The following is a 21,518-nucleotide window of genomic DNA, read 5'->3' on the forward strand; positions in this document are numbered from 1 at the left end:
ATGGCAACATGGGCAACCTAGCCTTCTAAAACGGTTAATTGATGTGCATCATAACAGTTTTAAGATATCCCATAATACTTTGCTATTGATTGTAGCTTTATGAAGTGTGCAAACAATTAACAGTACTCCCTTCTGAATTCAAGAATATGGTGTAGAATGTCTATGTGGTGAAAATGATGGATGTTTCTAAAGAACTGATTCACTCTGAGTTTCCATGTGGTGAAATCATCACCAGTAATCTGACAGGAATCTGCTGAATCAGACTTTAATGGCTATAGCCAGTGTTTTCTGGGCTTCATTCACTTCTACTGATTTTTCTAACTGAGGATTTTAAGCACACAGTTTGGAAGAATCTTTTGATATGCCAAGATGTTCATGGATAAAGGATTCAATGCTCATAAGTTAAATTATAACTTGTGTTGTTCAGCAATTTGTAAGTTTTGATTTGATCCGTAAGGTCAGCAATCCTGGTAAGGAAATTAGACATCAGGTAGAGACTGTTTGAGTCCAAGGGTCATCCAGACTTGAGGTCATCCCTGATTGAATCTCCACACTGTTTAAACTCTAGAATTACATTTTTGCTTGTTGTATCACTGTGAAAGAACAAGGTGCAGCTTTTTCATACACAGCAACTGTGAGTTAATGGAATGGTTGTGCAGTGTGAAGTGAAAGTTTATTAATGCAAATTGAATAAGAATTGATACATTTATTATTCAAAAATAAGAAAGCACCTATGATGCATAGATGCTGATATTTACATGAAATTAGGCATGAATTGCAATGCATCTCACACACAGAATTGTAACAAATGTAAAACTCTTGGTATATCTGTACATCTATAAACATCTGGTAACACTTTCTGGTTAGATCTGTGCTCTTCTAAGTTGCTAGAAATTAAGCTAAATAGCTTTGACTGAAAGAAATTATTAATCAATGTCAGCAATTTCAATGGATCAGGAGAACGGTTATAATATCCATGGACAGACAAATAATGCAAAGCAGAGACAATGCTGCTATGTCTATGGCAATAGACAAACTTTTATAAAAAATAATACAAAAATCAATAAGCAGAAGAAATATATTGTTTTAGAAGAAAGGTCCTGATTGTCCTTACCTTATGGCCCTTTAATCCAGGATTACCCACTGAGCCAGGCAGTCCTTGAACTCCCTGTTCTCCTTGCATCCCCTTTAAAAAAAGAAGCAATATATACATTTATTTGTTGAAATACAGGAATTCTGTGATTTTATATTGATCTGTTCTTGATCGTGATTCTTCTTCACTAACTTCAGTACCTATAGTAGTTTGTTTCAGATTTGTAGGATATATTTTTATAGGATGTGTTTATGTGTCTTAATACAAAAAATAAGTACAATCGGTTTAATAGATGTAGCTTCAGCAAAAGGGGGGTAGTAAAAAGGCAGTTTTTATGCTAAGACCTTGTTATAGATATACTGTGGAGTAGAGCACTTGTTTTATTCTTTATTCTATATGAATGTTCTTTGGACACACCCAAGAAGTGCTATAGAAACTCTGTTTAAAAATTAAGATTGTAGAAAGTAACATTTATGGTGAATATGAAACATCTAAAATTCTTTTAAAATATTTTTTAAATGTTTATTTGATGGATTTATTCAGTAAGGTATTCTAAAATGCTTCATTTTTGACTGTATCAAGTTAATGAACTTTAGCAGGTGTAGATGCCGTTCCTAATAACTGTCTTCTGACAAACCACTTCTGGTTTCATTCCACAAGAAATACTGTTAACATTTCGAAACTGTGTAAGTTTATATATAGTTTCAAAATCACTGCACAATGACACATATTGTCACGCCCTCTGCAGCCAGAGGGCGCTCCTTCTCTGTCCTGTCCCTAGTTTCCGGTCTGCTGTCCTTCCTGTCCCTCTCTTTCCCTTGGGCTATATATTTCCGGGTCTTGCACTCTGTCCTCGCTCAGCATTGACGTTCGGATGTCCTGAGACCCGCCTAGCACCAGGGCGCCCCACGTCCGCTCCCTGAGGGCATAGGTTTCTATTCGGCATTCCTGAACTCTTTGCACTATGAGCCCGGGCCTTTTTCCCGTCTCGCCGCCACGCATATGGGTCTTTTTCCGCTCTCCTGCTCCCCACGGTTAGTCCCTTTGGACGTCCGTGACACATATGAGAATATTGACATGCATTGCACTGATAAGAGATGAGCTTGACAAATTGTATGTTTTGTTCAGAACAATACTTTTATATTAAAAATAATTAAAAACACTGTAATATTTTAAGATACTCTACCACTTGCTTGTGGTAGTGTGACTTGAATCATATGCAGGAATCATGGGAGGCCTAGATAACTTCTGATTTTTTTTTCAGACATCAAATCAAGACTCTTATAAAGAGAAATACATTACAGCCAATTGAAGTCGTAATTTGAACAACGTCCTAGGTAAAGCTGAGGTCCTATTTAAGTTACATTAACATGAACAGAAAAACTGAAAAATGCAGACAGGTTTAGTTTTCACTGTTTACAACACATACTTTCTTTAAAAGGTTCTGCAAAAGACACTGGTTCTGTATGTGCTAAGACTCAAAATTTGTCCTAGGGAAGCACAATTTTTTATTTTTCAGGTCCCTTTTCAAAACTTAAAACTGGAATACAGCAAATTAATTACAACCAGCCTATAATGAGTTAACATTCTGCACAAGGTTCTCTCCAATGCATGTTAATAAACTGACTACTCGGTACCCGCTGTCTATACTAATCATTTGGTTAACATGTTTATTGAGCCCAAGTTGCATTTTGAAACTGCATTTTTATGATTTGAGTCTCGTTAAGCCTCTAGTGGCCTCTAGTGGCCTTCTCTCTCAGGAATTGCACCAACTTTGATTTTGTTCCTGAGCTGCAGTATTCTGCAATCACTTGGACACTCATCATAATAAGAGAAGCTGTTTTAAATTGCTGCACATGTCCAATGCAAAATCCCATGAACTGACAAAACAGAAAGTAATTTCCATCATGATTAAATGTCAGCACCAAGAACATTGTACATTCTAGCATACAAATTCAACAAAAGCTTAATACAAATATGCCACATCATCTCCTGCTTTGTTTGTGTTTCTGGTTTTGCCACTCATGCAAGTCATTTGGTTCAGAAGTGCCTACAGGGCATAGTTCTCAGCCATTTGATTAAAATGACAAACCACAGGAAATTGTATTAATTGCTGTAGGTATGCTGACATACAATAAGGGGCAGGCAATCCTCAACCAGCTGTACACTATATCTAATGATTTAAGGATATATTTTAAAAATAAGTACTTACTTTCTGTCCTGGGACCCCAGGCAATCCTGCTCTTCCATGCTCACCAGGAACACCCTTCATGGAAAGAACAGAGCAAGGAATGATAGCCACAATATAAGGTTTTAAAAATATCGGACATTATACAAGACTCTAATTGCCTTTTCATCTGTAGTGTAATAAGTTCTGAAAAACCTTACTTATAAAGACAGTGGAATGTTACTTTGGTTGAAGAAACATCCTTTTCATTGTTCGTTTTCATAACTGCTTTTTACACCTACCATAGATTAGAAAGATATCACTATAAGACCATGGCCTACCAATGCAAGGCTTTCTAGAAATGTGTATTAATGTTATAATAAATCCCAGGAACAAATTAAAATATTCTGAACATAAATAATTTTTGCTGGCATACCTTAGGGCCCTCTCGTCCTTCCACACCAGCTGGGCCCATTGGCCCTTGAATCCCCTATATGGAGAAGAGGCACTTCATAAGTAGCCATGACATTAGTAATATTCTCTACTTCATTACCAAAATATAGACACTGCATGACTGTATATGTTTACATGTAGTCGTCGGTTGTCGACTGTGACTCTTGTACTGTAAGTATCTGTGAGTCTTATGAGTATCAGTCAACCTCTGATATATTTTATTTATGTTATGGACCTCATATTCATACTCTTCTGGTTTTTGTTCCAAACATTATTAAACGTATGATTAATTCTGGGGTCTCCAATCCTGTTCCTGCAAGTCTTTTAGGACAACCTAAATCTGGACAGAGGAAAGTTGGTTCTAAAGAACACTTTTTATTTTACTGATCCATTAAACGAATTGAGCTTAATTAAGGGCTATTACTTACTTAATTAAAAAAATGACGGTTATTTTTCATTCATTACATCTAAACCTTTCAGTTATTTATAAATTGGTACTTTCCTGGTTACCAATATGACCTATTGGTCTCCCGTTTTATATGGGCATGTGTTGTAGCCAATGGACATAATTGTGCAGAAAATATTTGGTGCAATGAATGTTCTGAGGCCCAAACTTTAAAAACAGCTAAAAGCTCATAGGCTCATCACTGATAACAAAAACATATTTCTGATGTGATCTATGTACTGGCCAAAGTGTGATAAAAATAATAATTTTTTAATCATTTTCATAAAGGCTCTGTATCCATCCAAATCCAAAATCTCAGTGAACACCTAGTCCAAAATATTTCCTCTGTTTATTTGAATGTTGTTAAAATGAAAATAAATCTTCTTATATTATTTTATATCTGGTTTTAATTATGTTCTGATTTCCATTTCTGAAAAATAACGTTTTGATTTCTTTTAATTTTCTATAGGAAAAACATTTAATGACATAAATAGGTCTGTATTGTATAGTATTAGATGCATAGGCCTGGCTTCGTCTGTAGCAAATTTACCCTAAATATGTTTTTTTATACATAAGTCATGTAGACAGTAACTTGAATCTTCTGATAAGACAATTATTAAAATATCTCTGTTTATGAATTCTCCTCTGCACAATGGGCCCTATATTTTGATGTCTGTAAAGCACAGAACATATACTGAGAATGAAATAATTAAAATAATAATTTGGAGTAGGGGCTAAGAATGGTTATGTTTTTGACATGATTAGAACTTAATGTAACCATGGTACATATACAGTATATCTACCTTCTCTACATCTAATTATAGATTATTTTAAAATTGAAAATATTAGAATACTCAGTTACAACAAAGAGTTGGATCAACCAGGAACTGGTTGTTAGTTGAAGATGGTGATTCAAGTGCATTAAGTTTGATAATTGTTTTAATTAAGATTATTTTTTGTACACCACCACTTTTCTGAATGCAGTTACAGAAAATCTAGTGAATCAAGATTTATGAGACATTCATTCATCAATGTCAAAAAACCTTCATCATAATACACCTAGAATGTTTAGCTGTGAAACGTCTGTCAATACAGAAAATGTGCTTGGTGAAATTACTGTTTCTTAATATTTCATATTTCATCACTAACCTGGTGTCCCTGTGGCCCCATCATTCCCTTAGGACCTGGAGTGCCTCGATCCCCCTAAGTGATTAAAATAAACAGTTACAAGTGGGACCACATCCGTACACCGTCCAGGCTTCTCACAAAAAAGAATATATAACAACCTTACTTGACCAATAAAGCATAATGTTTGTACATTTTGAACTAAAGCCTTTTAAGAACCAAAGATAAAAACGGCAACTAAAATCTAAGAAACTTTAAAAAAGGTATTTTTTATGTATTTGTGTTGTTATTATAAGAGTTTGGGGCATTTTGCTTTTAAACTTTGCCACTGTTATATAATGCAAACAAGGTTATACACAGATGGAACAAGACAATTATCTCATCACATAAGATACACAGCAGCCTAGTATTAGACAATTGATACTTTTAGGTTATTTAGCAGATGTAGCCAGGTTTCTATAAAGTACAGTAATGGCTGGTCTAACTGAAGCATACTCACTTTGGGTCCAACAGTCCCAGGCTCTCCAGGTAGGCCACGAAAGCCCTAATGAAAACACAGGAAAATAAATTAATGAAGAAACTATAAACAGTTTTAACAAGATTCCGAGGGGTCTGATGTTCATGGGGCATTAATAGTTAAATAAACTGATGTTATATTTGTATTACTTTGTATTCTGACTGAATACTAAGGTGTAGAGCTTTGAATACAAGCAGCACTTCCGTTAATTAAGAACGGGAACAGCACCAGAAAATGGGAAAAGGGTCAAAACAATCAAACCCATTTTTCTACAACATATGCTTCACGCTTCTTTGGAAGCAGAGTATCAAAACAAATTCAAGGAAACAGAGTTCTTTGAACACAATATCTCTCAATATTTCGAGTGCACAGAGCACCAAATCAGAGGAAATCATGTGATAACTTTAAAAGTAATTTTCAGAGGACAACAACATTATACTTTGGATTAATATCCTCATGGATACATCAATATGATCTGGACCAGATTATTACATTTTTCATTCTACTTTTGATTAATAAAGTCTCGGTTTCAAGTTGTTCTCAAGTGGCTGGATATGTAATACTAACTCATTCAAACACTGTGGGAGCTTACTGTTAGTTATAAAATGATTACACACAGGAGAATATAAGCATTATGCTGAAGGTTTCTCATAGTGCAGTATAAATTGTGACTCCCACACATCTCCTGCTGGAATGTGGCCAAACATAAAACCCTTTCACAAAATCTTCGTTGTTCATGTATATCATGTATATCAGATCATTGAAAATCTGTTTTGTTCCAACAAAAAAAAAATCTCAAATACAAGCGATACGGAACTGCTTCTCAAGGATGTTGTGCAATAAAAACTGACACATTTTAAAACATCAACTTCTAAGTTAATATTAGGTCATAATATAATTAAACTAAAAAAAAAAGTTTTGAGCTGCATACTGAGGTATCACAGACTGGTTTAACAGCATATCAATACAAATACATAAAAGTGTAATTTAATTAGAGTTCCTGTAATATTTTCATCTATTTGTGATTCAAATGTGGAATTTAGGTACAGTACAAACCATCACAGAACAGAACTAACTATACTGGTTTGGGGAACTGCAAACAAATGTAGCTACCTCTAGCAGTGTTACCATGTCAGCTGCCTCTGTTTTTTTCACCGAAATGAAATTCTCAAAGTTTACGTGCCCGCTGAAAGACAAGCACAGCTCATTGGCAGACAGAACAGCCACTTAGATAGAAGAAGCCTATAGGTCAGCTGCATGACATTCCCCACCTGACTTTACTAAACAATATCCCAGAAGCGTCTCTGCCAATCCAGTGTTTCCACTGGTGGTGCAGACTTGTGACTGCAGTCTCTAAGGTTGTACTAGAGGTACATTTTGCATTTCCTTCAGTGAGTGGATGGAGCTACAATAATTGGGGGATTCCAAGACTGATTCTTGGTTTCATGTTTTGTTTGCCTTCTGTAGTGCTGAAGGGGTCTTGACCCTGAATATCTGCAAACAGAAAATAAAATGTCAGGGTGCGAGGGATAAGATTGTACATTTATGCTTCTACTTCCGATTAAATACTGTAGATTTTAGCTAAAGCAGTGAAAGCCACCATGTAATAAAAGGAACAGATGTTTTAGTAGGTAAAAATTCAGGAAGCTAATTGGCCAACTGAAACATTTCTGTGAGAATACAGACATTTCCTAAGAACAGTATTTGGGTTTTAATGCATGTTTCTTTTATATTCTGCAAGTCGGCAATACCTCTGTCCACTATATCACGGAAATATGAAATTTATAGTAGTGTATATCTGCTTTGATCAAAAATATGATGAATACTAATCTAAATCAGATTTAAATTTAAATTGGATTTCAAATATTAAATGGAAAATTAAGACCATGAGAGGAAATGTACCACTGTAAAGAGAGCTTTAACCTGTTTTAACTTGGAGTAATACAGTTCTCACTCACCACTGTGTGCCGTGAATAAATTAACCAGGAAAAAGGTTAAAACATAATGCATTACATAAACTATTTTTGTAGAGATATTTCTGTTAAACTTGTCAATATTTTAATATTTGTGTGACACACGTAAACACAAGCATTAAACTGATAATAACACATGAATTGGATACAGCTTTCTTCCCTAAATGGGAATGAGGATGAGGGATTTATACTGTATACTGTAATTTCTGTTAGATTTTAAAAGTGCTTACAGTATGATATTTCACATGAGATCTGATTAGCCAATTAAAAACATGTTCTAATTTTCTTAACTAGTAACAATATTTGTGGCATCAAAACAGATTTTCTAATATTCTGGGCTCTTCAAATAAAATTAATACTATTACTACTAACGCAAAAATGCAACAGTACTAATACTGGTGGTTAAAGCCACAGTTTCCCTTATACAGCCTTTCAACACAATACCTGCAGGTCTATGGATTCCAGTTTAAACAGAGATTTTTAGCATTCAAGGAGCAAAGTTACTATCAGCAGGAGTGATTCTTTCAGCCCCCTATTTGCCACAATCTGAATGCAATTATTTGCTTGAAAGATGGTCACAACAAACATTGAATCAAGAGATACTGTATGTTTTTAGATATGTCTTAAAGTAATAAATGAAATAATATCTATGATGGAAGTGTCTGTTCAAGTGTATGATGCTCTGAAAAACAAAAATATTCACTCTTGAAGACTAAAGAGAAATGGCTCAAAAGAGCTCAAGCTAATGCCACTTTCAGATTCTGCATTTTAGCCTGGATCAATGGCAGACAGCAGTGCAGGACTGCATACATTTAGGTGTTCTTTTGGGCACAATTAATTAATCATATTGTATATTACGCAGTACAAATCTCGTAAGCACAAAATAAATAAGAATCTGCATATTATTGTTAGTGATGGAATTAATAAAGAATTAAATATATCAAAGACTTTGCACATTATGATTTAACTTAATATTCAATCAAGTCTATTAATTTAAGCTTGTTAAAATTGTTTTATGTGAGAATAAAGAGGATAGAAAGCTATTCTTATTGTCACCTTTTTTATTTCAAGATTTTAAAATGCCAACATTTCTTTGTAAAATTGCTGATTACGTCACTGTTTCGTATTTAGTGTTTTGATATTTAACTTATATTTCTATCCAAAATAAAAAATGGGGCTGTATAAAGAGGTTTGGTTCTGGCCTTCCTGTGTAAGAGATGTTCACATCTGAACACTGCTGTGAGCATTTCAGTATGTGAGTGAAATCTGCAGTACATGTTAACTCCACACACTTACCTGTGGGAAAACATTTTACACTGTCCCTAATGGCAATACAATGTTGAGAATCATGGCATCAGGAATGCCACAAATTAAGCTTTTAATCATACAAGAGCAGTGAGTGCCCTGGTTTTGTAATTACATCTTTCTAAATACTTTAAGCAACACATTCCCTATCTGTAAAGGAAGACAGAGGCTTCCAGATCCTTCAATTAAGATGTATATTTTTTTTCATGGTTACACTATCCTAGCTCTTAAGGGAAAAAGAAATTGGCCCGACTGACTTCACGGTAAAGCAACTACTCTTTAGTTCCAAATAATGTTATCTTTTTTAAAGCAAAAAAAAAAGTACTTTTGCTACTATCACTACCTGCTTGAAGAAAATCTACAACCTTTCCAAAAGTAAATGCGAGAAATGCTATTACACCACTAACGAGCAGCTAAAACAATTAAGCTGTTGAGTTTCCCATCAGGAAGTAGCTTTCATCAGAAGAGTGGGAGGAGATAACAGCAAAACCAGAAGAAAGATGTTTTTTAATTGCAAGGAACCAGTCCCTTGTGTTATGCCAAAGGAAATTCTACAATTACAATGGAAACAGTGCAGTAGGAGGAGGATATTTCTGATTGATTCCAACAATCACTCATGCGATCTGGGTGCCCCTTCCTGAGGTATCCCTCTTGATTGCACAAGTCTGCAGTTTTTATTACAGTCTTTTACCACATCCCCAAGCTGGCAGTTTTAGCACCGTAACACTGCCAAATGTCCCAAAGTCTGGGACTGTTGACAAAAGGTTGGTTCCCTGACATTGAACAAGGAGCTAGGATCAGGTCCAATCTGGAAAACTGCCAGGGAATGGCAGAGTCTATCAGTCCTTCCCTCTTCTTCCTGCAACAGGACCTGGAGCTGTCTTTTACCCATTAAAATGCCTAATTCATGCCTGAAGCATCATCTCCTCCTGAATTTTCTTTCATTTATACCACAAACTGTGTCTCTGCCCGATTCCAAATACTGATTGTGAGGCAAGAGAATTGGCAGACATTCTTTTCTCACTGAGTACACACTTATACAATAGATAACAACATTTGTGAACAACTGTCAGCCTCTCCTTGTTTTTCCAATATGCACTTGACAAAGACAGAGTGTGAAGCTTGGTCTTCCACAGAAATGTAGGCCAGGTTATCCATCCATTTTCTGTTTCTTCCAATTCAGGGTCACAAGGGAACCGGAACCTATTCTGGTAAGCAACAGGGAGAAAGCTGGGGTATACCATAGATAGAGTGCCAGTCCATTGCAGGGAACCTACTGTACAAACAAAACCTCAGACGTGCACACTCTCAGACAAGAGCCAATGTACCCAGAATCCAATTCACCTACCTGTACGTCTTTAGACTGTGGGAGGAAACCAGAACACCCAGAAAAATTCCACACAAACACAGGAGAACATAAAAGCTCCTTGCAGATAGCACCCCAGGTCCAAAATTGAACCCAGGGCCCCAACTGTATGAGGCAGCAATGTTAACCACTGTGCCACCATGCTGCAGGTTAGATTGTTCCAATTAATTTAAAACAAGATGTCACATTCACATCATAATTGCAAATTTAATAGGCAACAAAAGTGGCCATTAGGGATTGTCAGATTTCAGTCTTTTCCTTCTGAAAACATACACTGCATTCAGCTCAATAGTCATGACACCTATTAGTCACCCAGTGAAAAATATGCTGATAATCATTTTAAATAATATTGCAAGTTTAAATGTCTTGAGAGAGATAATACAGGTATGATGATGAGGATTAAAGAGGAAACTGTTTTCTTTTTCATTAATATGTAGTTTTGGAGTTTTACTTGTACTTCAGAAAAGTCTGAGAAAAAATGAGACAGAATAAGTCAATCAAAATGGTTCCCTTATGCAGAGGGCTTTAACAGACATACTGTCTGTGGATTTGTGATGGGCATTAAAGCAACAATAATATGTAATATACTAAGGCATATTATGTCATATGTATAGCACACAGTACATATCACTAACTTTCTCATTCTTAAGGGTGCCTTCAAAACTGGAACTGAAATGTGGTGACCGTCTATAGAATAATACAAACAGTACTAACAGTTACAAACAGTAATAGTGTGGAAAATACTATTAGAATTATACAAAGCAGTGACTCTGTGATGTTTCTAAACCTATTTTTTTCATTACACTATTCAATTTAATTTATATTTGTATGATATGTAAAAATAACGTATGATCATTATAGCACTATATAAAATTTGCATTAAGGCACACACTCAACCCTTTTTCCTGTTTCTGATTATGATAAGCTGCATAGTGGAGATAGTCCAACTCCCACTTCAACCTGAGCTTAGCAAAGGTCATCATTGCCAGAAGCACAAACAATGTACAGACAGCATGAAGTTAGAATCATTTCAAAATGAAAGGAGTAGCCTGCAGACAGAACCAGGAACATCCCCTTTTAAAACTTCTGGACTCTACTCTGAAATTAGGTGATAAACAGAGCTCTACCAAAGTCCTGCCCAAAGTTGCACACTATTCTGTTTTATCATTCTTTTTCATCCTTGTCTGAATGGCAAGCTCCTTCACGCCAGTTAATTCTCTGAAGTGTGTTGCCTTTCAGCAAGACAAGCTGAAACATTCTGAATTCGTACTGAGACCCACAGAAATACATTATTCAGTGATGCAATTATTTTGTGGAGGAATTATTGAAGATGAAGCCTACAAGCTATTTTTAATTTTTTTTTTTTTTTGTGGAGATGGCAGTGAATTAAAAAATAAATTTGAGTTCAGGATAAATGTTGCTGCTGACAAAAGAGCTGTACTTACTGTACACGATTGGACTTTAGTTTACTGGTCTTACAGGGAAGGCAATTAAACCTGCATTACAGTACTTTTGTTGCTAAGTGCTTAGGTTTGGACTGGATTAAAGCTTTCTTACTGGAGGTCCCCTCACTCCATCAGCCCCAGGCTCACCGGGTTCTCCTTTCTCACCCTGAAAGTAAAAAAAAATAGGTGAGCTATTATCTTTAGTTTAGGTGAATTCAAAATACAGTAGCAATGATCACATGTTTCAGCATTTACCGAGATACAATCTGTACTACGATGTGAATGTACAGTATAAGGCTGCTAGTGTTAAGAGTCTGAGTTTAACCTGACTAATCTCTTCCTGGCATCACCAGACATATGCTTCAGAGTCACTCCATTTGTTTTTGTTTTTTTGCCATGAATATTCCACAGAAATCTGGAATACTGAATCCCCTAAATATATATAGCAGTCAAAAAGTGAATCACAACAGCTGATTTTCCTTCCCTACCACCCTAGAGAGCGCATATCAGTTTTGTGTTCTCCGTTAGTCCTCAGCCAAGACTTACAATTCTCTTTGGCAAAAGAGAAACCTCTAAATTCAGATATCTGTTTTCCAAAATCTTTTTTTAAGATTTGTAATGCTGAGAACTGTGTTACAGGCTGTTTATTTTGAAAAGAAACTGTTTAATTCATTAAAATATCAGAAATAAAATCCTTAAATGTAAATGTAAAAAATGTAAATGTATACTGTATGTTGCAAAGGAACAAGAGAGAAAACACAACATTTCAGCTGTGGAGCCTTCTTCAGGTGTTAGGGCTCCACGGCCAAAACGTTATGTTTTCTTCCTTCTCTTTTTAGCATGGAATAAACCTATTACTTGTTCCTTTGCAGCTTACGCATGCTGACTCAGCTACCCACCTTAACATATACTGTATGTTTTCCTTTATATGATTTCCTTTGTTTTAGCCTGCCCTTCCCTAAATGTTTATCGTCTGTTTTCTTTTCTTCCACTTGCACAGTAGGTTAGTATACAGAGAGTGGTGTCCAATGTATACACTTTAACACAGGCATGTTTTTCACAGTACTTTACCTTTCTCAGAGCAAAAGACATTCATATACTGTAGACTACAATAAAAGTTATAAATATTTAATTTTGTCATCATAGAAGTTTGGTTTGATCATATTTGCATCCATTTTTAACCACTTTATCCAATACAGGGTCTTGGGGATGCTGACAAGCAATGGGCACAAGGTAGGATACACCATGGGCAAGACACCAGCCCATTGCGCACACACTTTGCATCCCTAAAACAATAATGAGACTGCCACTTTGCTGCTGAGGTTGAGATTACCTTTTTAACCTACAGCATAATAATAATAATAATAATAATAATAATAATAAGATGACACAACTCGTAGTTACTTGCCTATAGTAAGGTGCCCTTGTATTCTATTTCTACTTCTTTATAATTAAACCATAACATTGTTTTCTGCAGTAAATGTCAACATGTTATTTGATCTCCTTTAAGCATAGCTGATGTGATGGAAAAAGGCTTAGCTTATTTTGTTTGGTGTTAATCTCTCAAACAATATTTAAAAAGAAAAATCATGAAGAATGTGTTCTTAACTACGGAATGTAAATAGCCACAATACCGTAATCTATAATGAAAAGAGAATGGGCGATTGTACATGCAGTATTACAAAATTACTTTTAGTATTCTTAAACATTAGAGTAGAAAGTAAATACAAATAAGTTAATTTATTTGTAAATAGTATATAGTAAATAGTAAATAATTTACAAAATAATTTATTAATAGAGTGCTTTCACAGCTAAAAAAACCTAAATCTATCCCTATAGCCACAGGTCTCCTCCTTAGAGCACTGCCTTGAAAACTAGGAAGGTAGACACTTCAAATTCATGTTTTTTCTTGGCTCACCAGAAATAACAAATAGGCTTTTTAACACAAGAAGAAACAATGGGGCATAAAAATTCAGCCTGGCAGTTTCTCACTGAAATCATCTGCATCATACTGTGCCCTGAGTTACAACTTTTTCTCTCTGAAAAAAAATTCTGAACTCAATGAACAGTAAATCCTTTCACTTTAGCTCTTTGGCTTTAAATCCTAATGAACTGAATCCAGGATGTACTGAGCAAAAACTGGAATATTAATGTGTTTCAACAGAACTGTTCCCATGAGATTTAGTTGCAAACAGAGTTTTTAATGCTTTAATATTATATTACCAATACAAGATGCCAGGGAAGTTTTTTATACTTTGTTATTCTTTTGGAAATAATACTAAAGCATTTTGTCTTGACTTTTTTCTTGTATAGAGAAATTTACCTTTGCTCTAGGCCTTTTTATTATTATACCTGTTGATTACGAAACAAAATGTTTATTTTATTAAACAAATGATGTATCACATTCACTTTATTGTTTCATTGCTCAATCTTATAAGTTAAAGGAAGATTCACGTAGAAATACTGTTAAATATATCCAAATGTAATCATGCAATCATTTCACCAGCTCTTTTAGTAAAGTTTATGCAGTACATACTGTAAGTCATATGAAGCTACATACTCACCTAATTCAATGGGCAAAGCAAGGAGTTTGTGCTTGAAATACTACAGATCAATAAAAGTCTTAAATTGCAAAAGGACAACAAATCTATTTCAGGTTCTACACCTTAAAGTCATATTAGATCAATATTATTTACATAGCCAACTGCTCTCAAAATGTAGAAATGTACATGAATTGCATGTGTTAGTAAGTCATTGCTGGTATCATGCCAAAGAAACACACTGTTCATAGTATGTATGAAGGTGTGGCTTAAAATTCTGTAAAAATATACTGAAGAACTGTAGTACAATTGGGATCACCAGTTGTTGATCCACATGAAACAATAATAATTCAATAATGCTCAGAACCAACTGTTTAATATTTAGGAACCATGGTTTTGCATAGGCCGTAATTCCAACTTAAAAAGAATAAACATTTCCTCAAATGTAACAAAGAATTCTGTACCATATGTATGTTGCTGAATTACTGAAAGCAAACAGCTATCATGGTCACATTCAAATATTCTTCCTTTTTTGCTGGGGATAGACACCCATAGTTGGATGATGGGGTCAGCCAAAGAATTAACAGATCAAGGGACTCTTAAGATCAGAAAACATTCCATCATACACTTTGTACATTTGTGTACTGTATATTAGATCAAGTACATGAAACTAGAAATTTTAACAAAATCCTATATATGTAGGCTACATGAAAAGTTTACCTAAATTTCCAGTTTCACAGTCACATTTTAATGTGCATGTAAGGTGAGTATATACTGTACAGTACACACACTTTCCACAGCAATCTTCACTTTCACAGTGATCATTACACATTACTGAATTTCCCTTTTACAAATAGCTAGATTTTAAAACTAAACACGATTTTCTCATTGGAAACAGTCTGTTTTGGAAATCAAAACAATTTTACTGCATCTTTTTTCCTGCAACCATTAACACAGCATGGGTAAAACATGTTGTCAAAAGTTAAGTGTTTCCTTTTATCTACAGGAATTTTATAGAGAGTATACGCTAGACAACAGATTAGTCCAAATGTAGTCCTCAAATGTATGCATCAGTTTGATATGACATATACTGTATGAAAAGGCAGTCTATTTTTCTTATTGGTAGTTTTCTCTTATTATTGACAATAGAACTGTTTTCAATGTTTTATACTTGCCTTCAAGTTTGTATCTATTCTGAAATGCTCTTTATAATAAAAATGGCCAATAAAGTACTGTATGTTTAAAGGTTGATAATATGTTATTTTGACACATTGGCAGTACTGTTTTATATAGTTGTTTTGGTACAGACAATTATGCAATGAAGAAACAGTCTAAATAACAAGGAATAATAGAGTTTTGGACTGTATATAATACAATTTTAGTTTCAATGTAGTTCCTTTGTGACCTTTAACTGTTACAGTATGAGGTACTTTAATTCGTAAATCTGGTTATACTGTAGCAATTCCTGTTTAATTCCCGTTTTATTTGCTAAATTCAGAATTATGCTTATATTTGCTCAATTCAGAATTATGCTTTTGGGATTTTTTAAATGCTATAATGGCAAATCGTGTTCTCTTGTGCCTATATCAGTAGTGCATAGATCAATAAATTATTGATCATAAAATCCACATAGCATATTAAGGGGTATTACAAACAGATGTATAGTAATAACCATACAGTAATTTCAATTTTGAAAACTCATTTCAGCAAAAGATACAGAAAAGTCACTGTGTGCTATATCCTGTTCTTTTTTCTAATACATTAGGGTTTAAATGCAATCAATAAAAACAGTTACACATCAGCAAAAGTCATGCAAAAACATTTCCATCCTCAGCTGTATGTTGTATTATGATATTTTACTTTCATACTGCATGCTGTATGTTCAGTTCCATTTAAACTAATTAAATGTACTGTATGATAAATCTATATATTATACAAAAACATTATACAACAGATGTTTTGGGCCTAGAATGTGGTATTTAATTACATACGCAGTTGGCTCCATTTTTTTAAACTCCTGATACATTGTAACAGAGCTAGATTTATCAAAATATGCATGCACACATTCAATATGTGTTGCATAAATCAATTCCCAAATCATCCTTTGCGAATATCGCAAAAACTAATCTAAACATATTTCTTTAAAACCACTATTTTCATATTTATTCACAACCTGTAAATGTGTTGAAAATAAATATTGAAAATGGAATAATTTAATATTTAGCCACTTGTACACACTTGTAGAAATCACCTAGATTGGATATCCAAGGAAGCTGAAGACAGAAGTAAAATATATTAGTGTCAGTGTGGGACACTCAGTGATTTATTCTCTAGTGTATCTCTAGCATCTATAGTGATAACTGTAATAAAGCCATGTTGATATAACACAACTGACTGAGCAATCAATCTAGGAGTTCAAGGTTAATGGGATGGCTGCTGCCCCATTAGGGAGAGAACATTACTATTGTTTTTCTTTTCCTTATACCTAACTGAATATTTTTTATTTATTATTTGTTCTGCGAGACTACTGTATTTCACAGAGCAACAAGGGCAACAAACAGGAATCTTTGAGGACCTCCGTTATCAAAAGGGTACACTATCTCCAAGACCATTCATGAGGTCACTATTATAGAAATGAGACAGCCAAATAACAAAAAACTGACTTCCAAGTCAAGTCAGTCATGATTGTATAATCACATGACTATTAATTGAATCTCTGGGCAGGCTTGTCAGTAGTATAATTTACTGTATACGGAAAAGTGAAGTTCATGCTGAGAAAGAATTTCAGCTGTTTTGTGAAGTATGGAGGTGGGTCTGTATGATAGACTGATCCAAGCAGTCAAAGCATGACCCAACTATGTCTGTCCCAGTGATATCAAGAATGCATTAATATTTAAGTTCCCAAACAGGCAAGTTTACAGTATGTCTACTAGTTCACACTAGATAAATAGAAGGCATGAGGGAAGGCATTAAGTCCTGATCAGCAACAAACAATCCAGCAATTAATGAACTTCTTTTATTCAGGCCTGCCCTGCCACATCACTCACATTTTAGCTCTTTTAAAAGTTCTACTGTATATCCTCCTCCTAATTTCATTTACTGTATTTCTCCCTTTTAAAGAACACAGTTTTAATAAACCTAATTTAAATTATGTAACAGAAACTAGAACAATTAAATTGCATAACAGAAACAATGCATACATCACATAAAGTAAATATTTCATTTGGGTAAATTCCTTAGGTGCTAGTAGCATATCATTAGTACATTTGGCCAATGACTTTGTAAACCAGGGACACCATCTCACAGGATATTTTGAGATTCACCACTAGATGTCATCAATACATAAACACAAAAAACAAATCAAACTTTGAAATACACACTATATACAGTAAGTTAAAGTTTTAGAAGTCACTGATGATGATCCACCATTGGGTGTTTTGCATCCTCTGTTACTCGTATGCAATATTAGGTTATTTAATCCAAAAACCTGTCTCTGCCTGTCTCTGTCTGCGATGAAGCACTCAAAGAAGTTCTCCTAATATACTGCAAAATGTTTACGGGATCTGGAGAAGTCCTGCAGAGAGGAATGATCAAAAATGCTCTGAAAAAGTTATATCATCAACATCAGAGAATTAACAGAATACTAATTACTGAGATGTGAATTGTGAATTTTAGAATTTTCTACATTGTATATAGAAACAAATATGTAATTATTGGGACCGTTTTATTTTTACAAAACTGATATCCAGTACTTACAATATTTTGTGATTCCCTTTATGATACAATGCACTGTAGAATACTGAATGTACAGTTGATTTTTACTGACACCAAATTTAATTACATTGAAACAAGGGTATGAATAAATATGTTAAAATATATCAAAGTAATTACACATACAAAACAGAAGTCAAACAGCAATAAATGCATTATTAGTATTCAAGAGGCTAAATTATGTTAGAGGCTACAGTATGTAATTAATGATATCTAAATTCTAATTTACAAAAAAATTATGTCACCAGATCTACACATACTGTACATTCCATGCTTTATTTTAAGAGAGTAGTTGTTTTTCAGATTGAGGGTTTTCCCATCCCATCTTTTTTAATATAGACTTTGAGACAACACTGGTAACTATAATCATATGTACTTATAGAGCTGGGGTATAATTCACCATGGTTTAAACATAGAATTCAGTTAATTTTCTTAAAGTGCAGATTTTGCCAATTCATTCAACCTACAATGAAAGTTATTCAGTACCACCATCATTGCAACATAGTTATTAAGCATTTCTGTTTAATATTTTGCACAGATTTGCTTTCTTGCTGTTGTATATGTAAAGACAAATAGATTTTTATCATTTATTTGACTAAAGTAGAACCATAGAAGCACTGGACCCACTACTTGATCATTCCTTTTTTAGGTTGACTAAAAAGAACATTTTGAGCAGATCCTTATCTTTTCCAAACAGCAAAAAACTGAAAAAACTGTAGTTTAAAAAAAAACAAATATTCAATTTGCCAGCATACTGTATATCCATTTCAGGTCATGGAGAGGGTACTGATTGGCACCCAAATCATTCTTACATCCTTTCTTCTTAATATTATTTCCTCTTCATATCATTGTATTCTTAATTATTCAGATTATAGGGTTATGGAGTAATTTTATTTCAGGAATTATACAGCTAGAAAATGCATTATATTTACAGGGAAATATTGGAGAGTATCCAATGTCATGACCTGCACAGCACTTACTGCAAACAGCAGTTCTTACTTCAGACTGTAGATGTCAAAACCAGGAGTGAAGAATTATGAGGAAGCTATTGTCTTACTGTAAGTGTGGGCTCCTGAAAGCTGAAGCAAGAAGAAACTGAAATGTGTGGTCAGGATCTGTGTGGGACAGCTGCTAGTGTGAGCTTTTGCCTTTCACACAAATGAATCCCACTCACATTAAATACACATTCAGTCCTGAGCAAGATTAAGGGCTTTTGCAGATTGCTTGACTTCTCTTCCTGAGAAATCAGATCCTTTGGATCTGTGACATACTGTAATGGAGATTATCTTTACAGCAGGGGCCTGAACAAATCACGCTTGTCTTATAAAACTTTAAGCAATATAAATCACAGTATAAATGATTTTTCATCACTTTTTTGGAAACAAGTCTAGATAAAAAAAGTTCCATAAGATGTCTTACATGAAATCACTTAGAACAGGAAAACAGGATTTTTTATGATTCATAATGCAAGCTAAATGAAAGGGACTGCATCATCAACTAACATAAATCTATGCATATTCTGACCATTTACCTTCCAGAAAAGGAATATACAATATTAATTACCAGTAGCAATATACCTGATGCATACAACAAAAGAAAGATACATTTTAGTCCATATTTTTACCTGCCTTCAAATCCTTTGGCAGCAAGCACTGAAAGAAACGCAGAACATTGACTGCTCCGTCCTGTCATATACTGTACTGCTTTCACAGACATTAAAGCATACTGTATAAAAAACATGAGCCTGTCAATTACTATATTACTTCCCCCTCATTATAAACATTCTTAAGATATCTGCTTTGTTTAGAGCTTTTAAGTAACCGTTTAGTTTTTCATTACTTAATTTCTCATTATATTTCTGTGACCTTAAATGGATACAAATATAGTGAAACTATCTTTGCTCTTTTGTAATCAAAATACTTTATGGGAAAATAAAAAGCAAAATGAAATCTAGAGTATTTACTATCAAAATTATATCTGTTTGCATTTAGACCACATGGAATATTGCAATTTTGTGTTTTGGAACATGATTTCCAACATAATATTTAGTGTGGCATGACATAAGCATTGATATACAGTACATGTATACTACTATTATCTCATGAAAAGTACCTGTATTATTATACACAAAGCCATTCACATACTCCAGTATAACGTGGAATGTAGCATAATTGTACATTAAGCTTTAATGCAGACTATGTTCTTACTTTTAATGATGAAAATGGATAATAATTTTTAATATTACACTAGTGATACTTTATTCTTCCTAATTGCATTAAAGTGGGCCCAAGTTAATGTGTTGTGTGACCATAACAATTAAAACTACAGTCTGACTTGCAACATTTTTTTTCACTTTTATCTGCTGTGAATGGAAACCAACCCTTTTACACGGCAATGTTTTTATCCTACTTCTACTTTTTTGTGTGCAATACTATACATACTGTACAATTAGCTTCATAAACAGAGCACTAACAGTGAAGTGTTATTGTGTCTAAATTACTGCTGTTCTGTGAGTTATGTCCATTTTAGTTTATATTAAATAGGGTAAATAATTTGTCATCCTGAAAAATGATATATACACTGTTTGTACCTTACACTTGCTTCTTTTTCTTTTAAAGAATCTGAATTAAAATTGAGTCACTCTGTCGTTATGTATGGTATACACATTATTTGGAGAACACTATAGGTACAGTAAACTGTAAAAAGCAATTACATAAAATACTTTGCAAGTATTTTGCAATAATAATAAATATAAAACATCATAAGGACTTCCTACAGTAGATTCTAGTATAATTAAAAATAGTTTCTCTTATTTCTTCCATAACATGCATTTTTAAAAAGTAGCACAAAGTGATTAAAGATAAATCTACATCCATACTGTACTTTAATGTAAAACATCTAAATTGTATCTCTGTTCTGATCTCAAAAACAAAAAAACAAATATTTGTCACTTTATTTTTAGTATGATAAATCCAAGGAGGCAGGGCCACAGCAGTTAAAAATCAAACTAGTAAATGTACTGTGGCAAATTTACAACCATTGGTGCATGTGTATGTAATTAAAGACCATTCCACTTTAACTTGCTGTGCTCCAGAGCTGAAAACACAGCCTAATAAAATTGCTTTCATCTTTCAAGCCACATCAGATCTGTTGCTGTTCTTTTGCTGGTTAGCTAAGCACTTTCTCCACAGAAGGGTCTGGGAAACTGTTTTTACTCAAAAGGAAGAGTTGTTTTTAGATCAAGTTTAGCTGTGGTGTGTTTTGCAACTTGTAATCCAGTATAAGAGGGAATTTTTAAAAAAGGAATATGTTAAATAT

General features: G+C 34.1%; 1 protein-coding gene across 1 annotated transcript in view; it reads right to left on the reverse strand.

The window, feature by feature from the left end:
* The window catches only part of LOC148832691 (uncharacterized), a 59,065-nt gene that overhangs the window by 5,928 nt on the left and 31,619 nt on the right, over positions 1-21,518 (reverse strand). The window contains exons 18-23 of the mRNA XM_088918136.1: positions 12,002-12,055; positions 5,783-5,827; positions 5,308-5,361; positions 3,697-3,750; positions 3,306-3,359; positions 1,115-1,186 (exon numbers count right to left, since the gene is read on the reverse strand). Coding sequence (XP_088774262.1) covers positions 1,115-1,186; positions 3,306-3,359; positions 3,697-3,750; positions 5,308-5,361; positions 5,783-5,827; positions 12,002-12,055 — 333 coding nt within the window. The remainder of the gene's footprint in view (positions 1-1,114; positions 1,187-3,305; positions 3,360-3,696; positions 3,751-5,307; positions 5,362-5,782; positions 5,828-12,001; positions 12,056-21,518) is intronic.

The sequence above is a fragment of the Atractosteus spatula genome, chromosome 6, assembly GCF_055471065.1.
Source record: "Atractosteus spatula isolate fAtrSpa1 chromosome 6, fAtrSpa1.hap1, whole genome shotgun sequence".
Lineage (NCBI taxonomy): Eukaryota > Metazoa > Chordata > Actinopteri > Semionotiformes > Lepisosteidae > Atractosteus > Atractosteus spatula.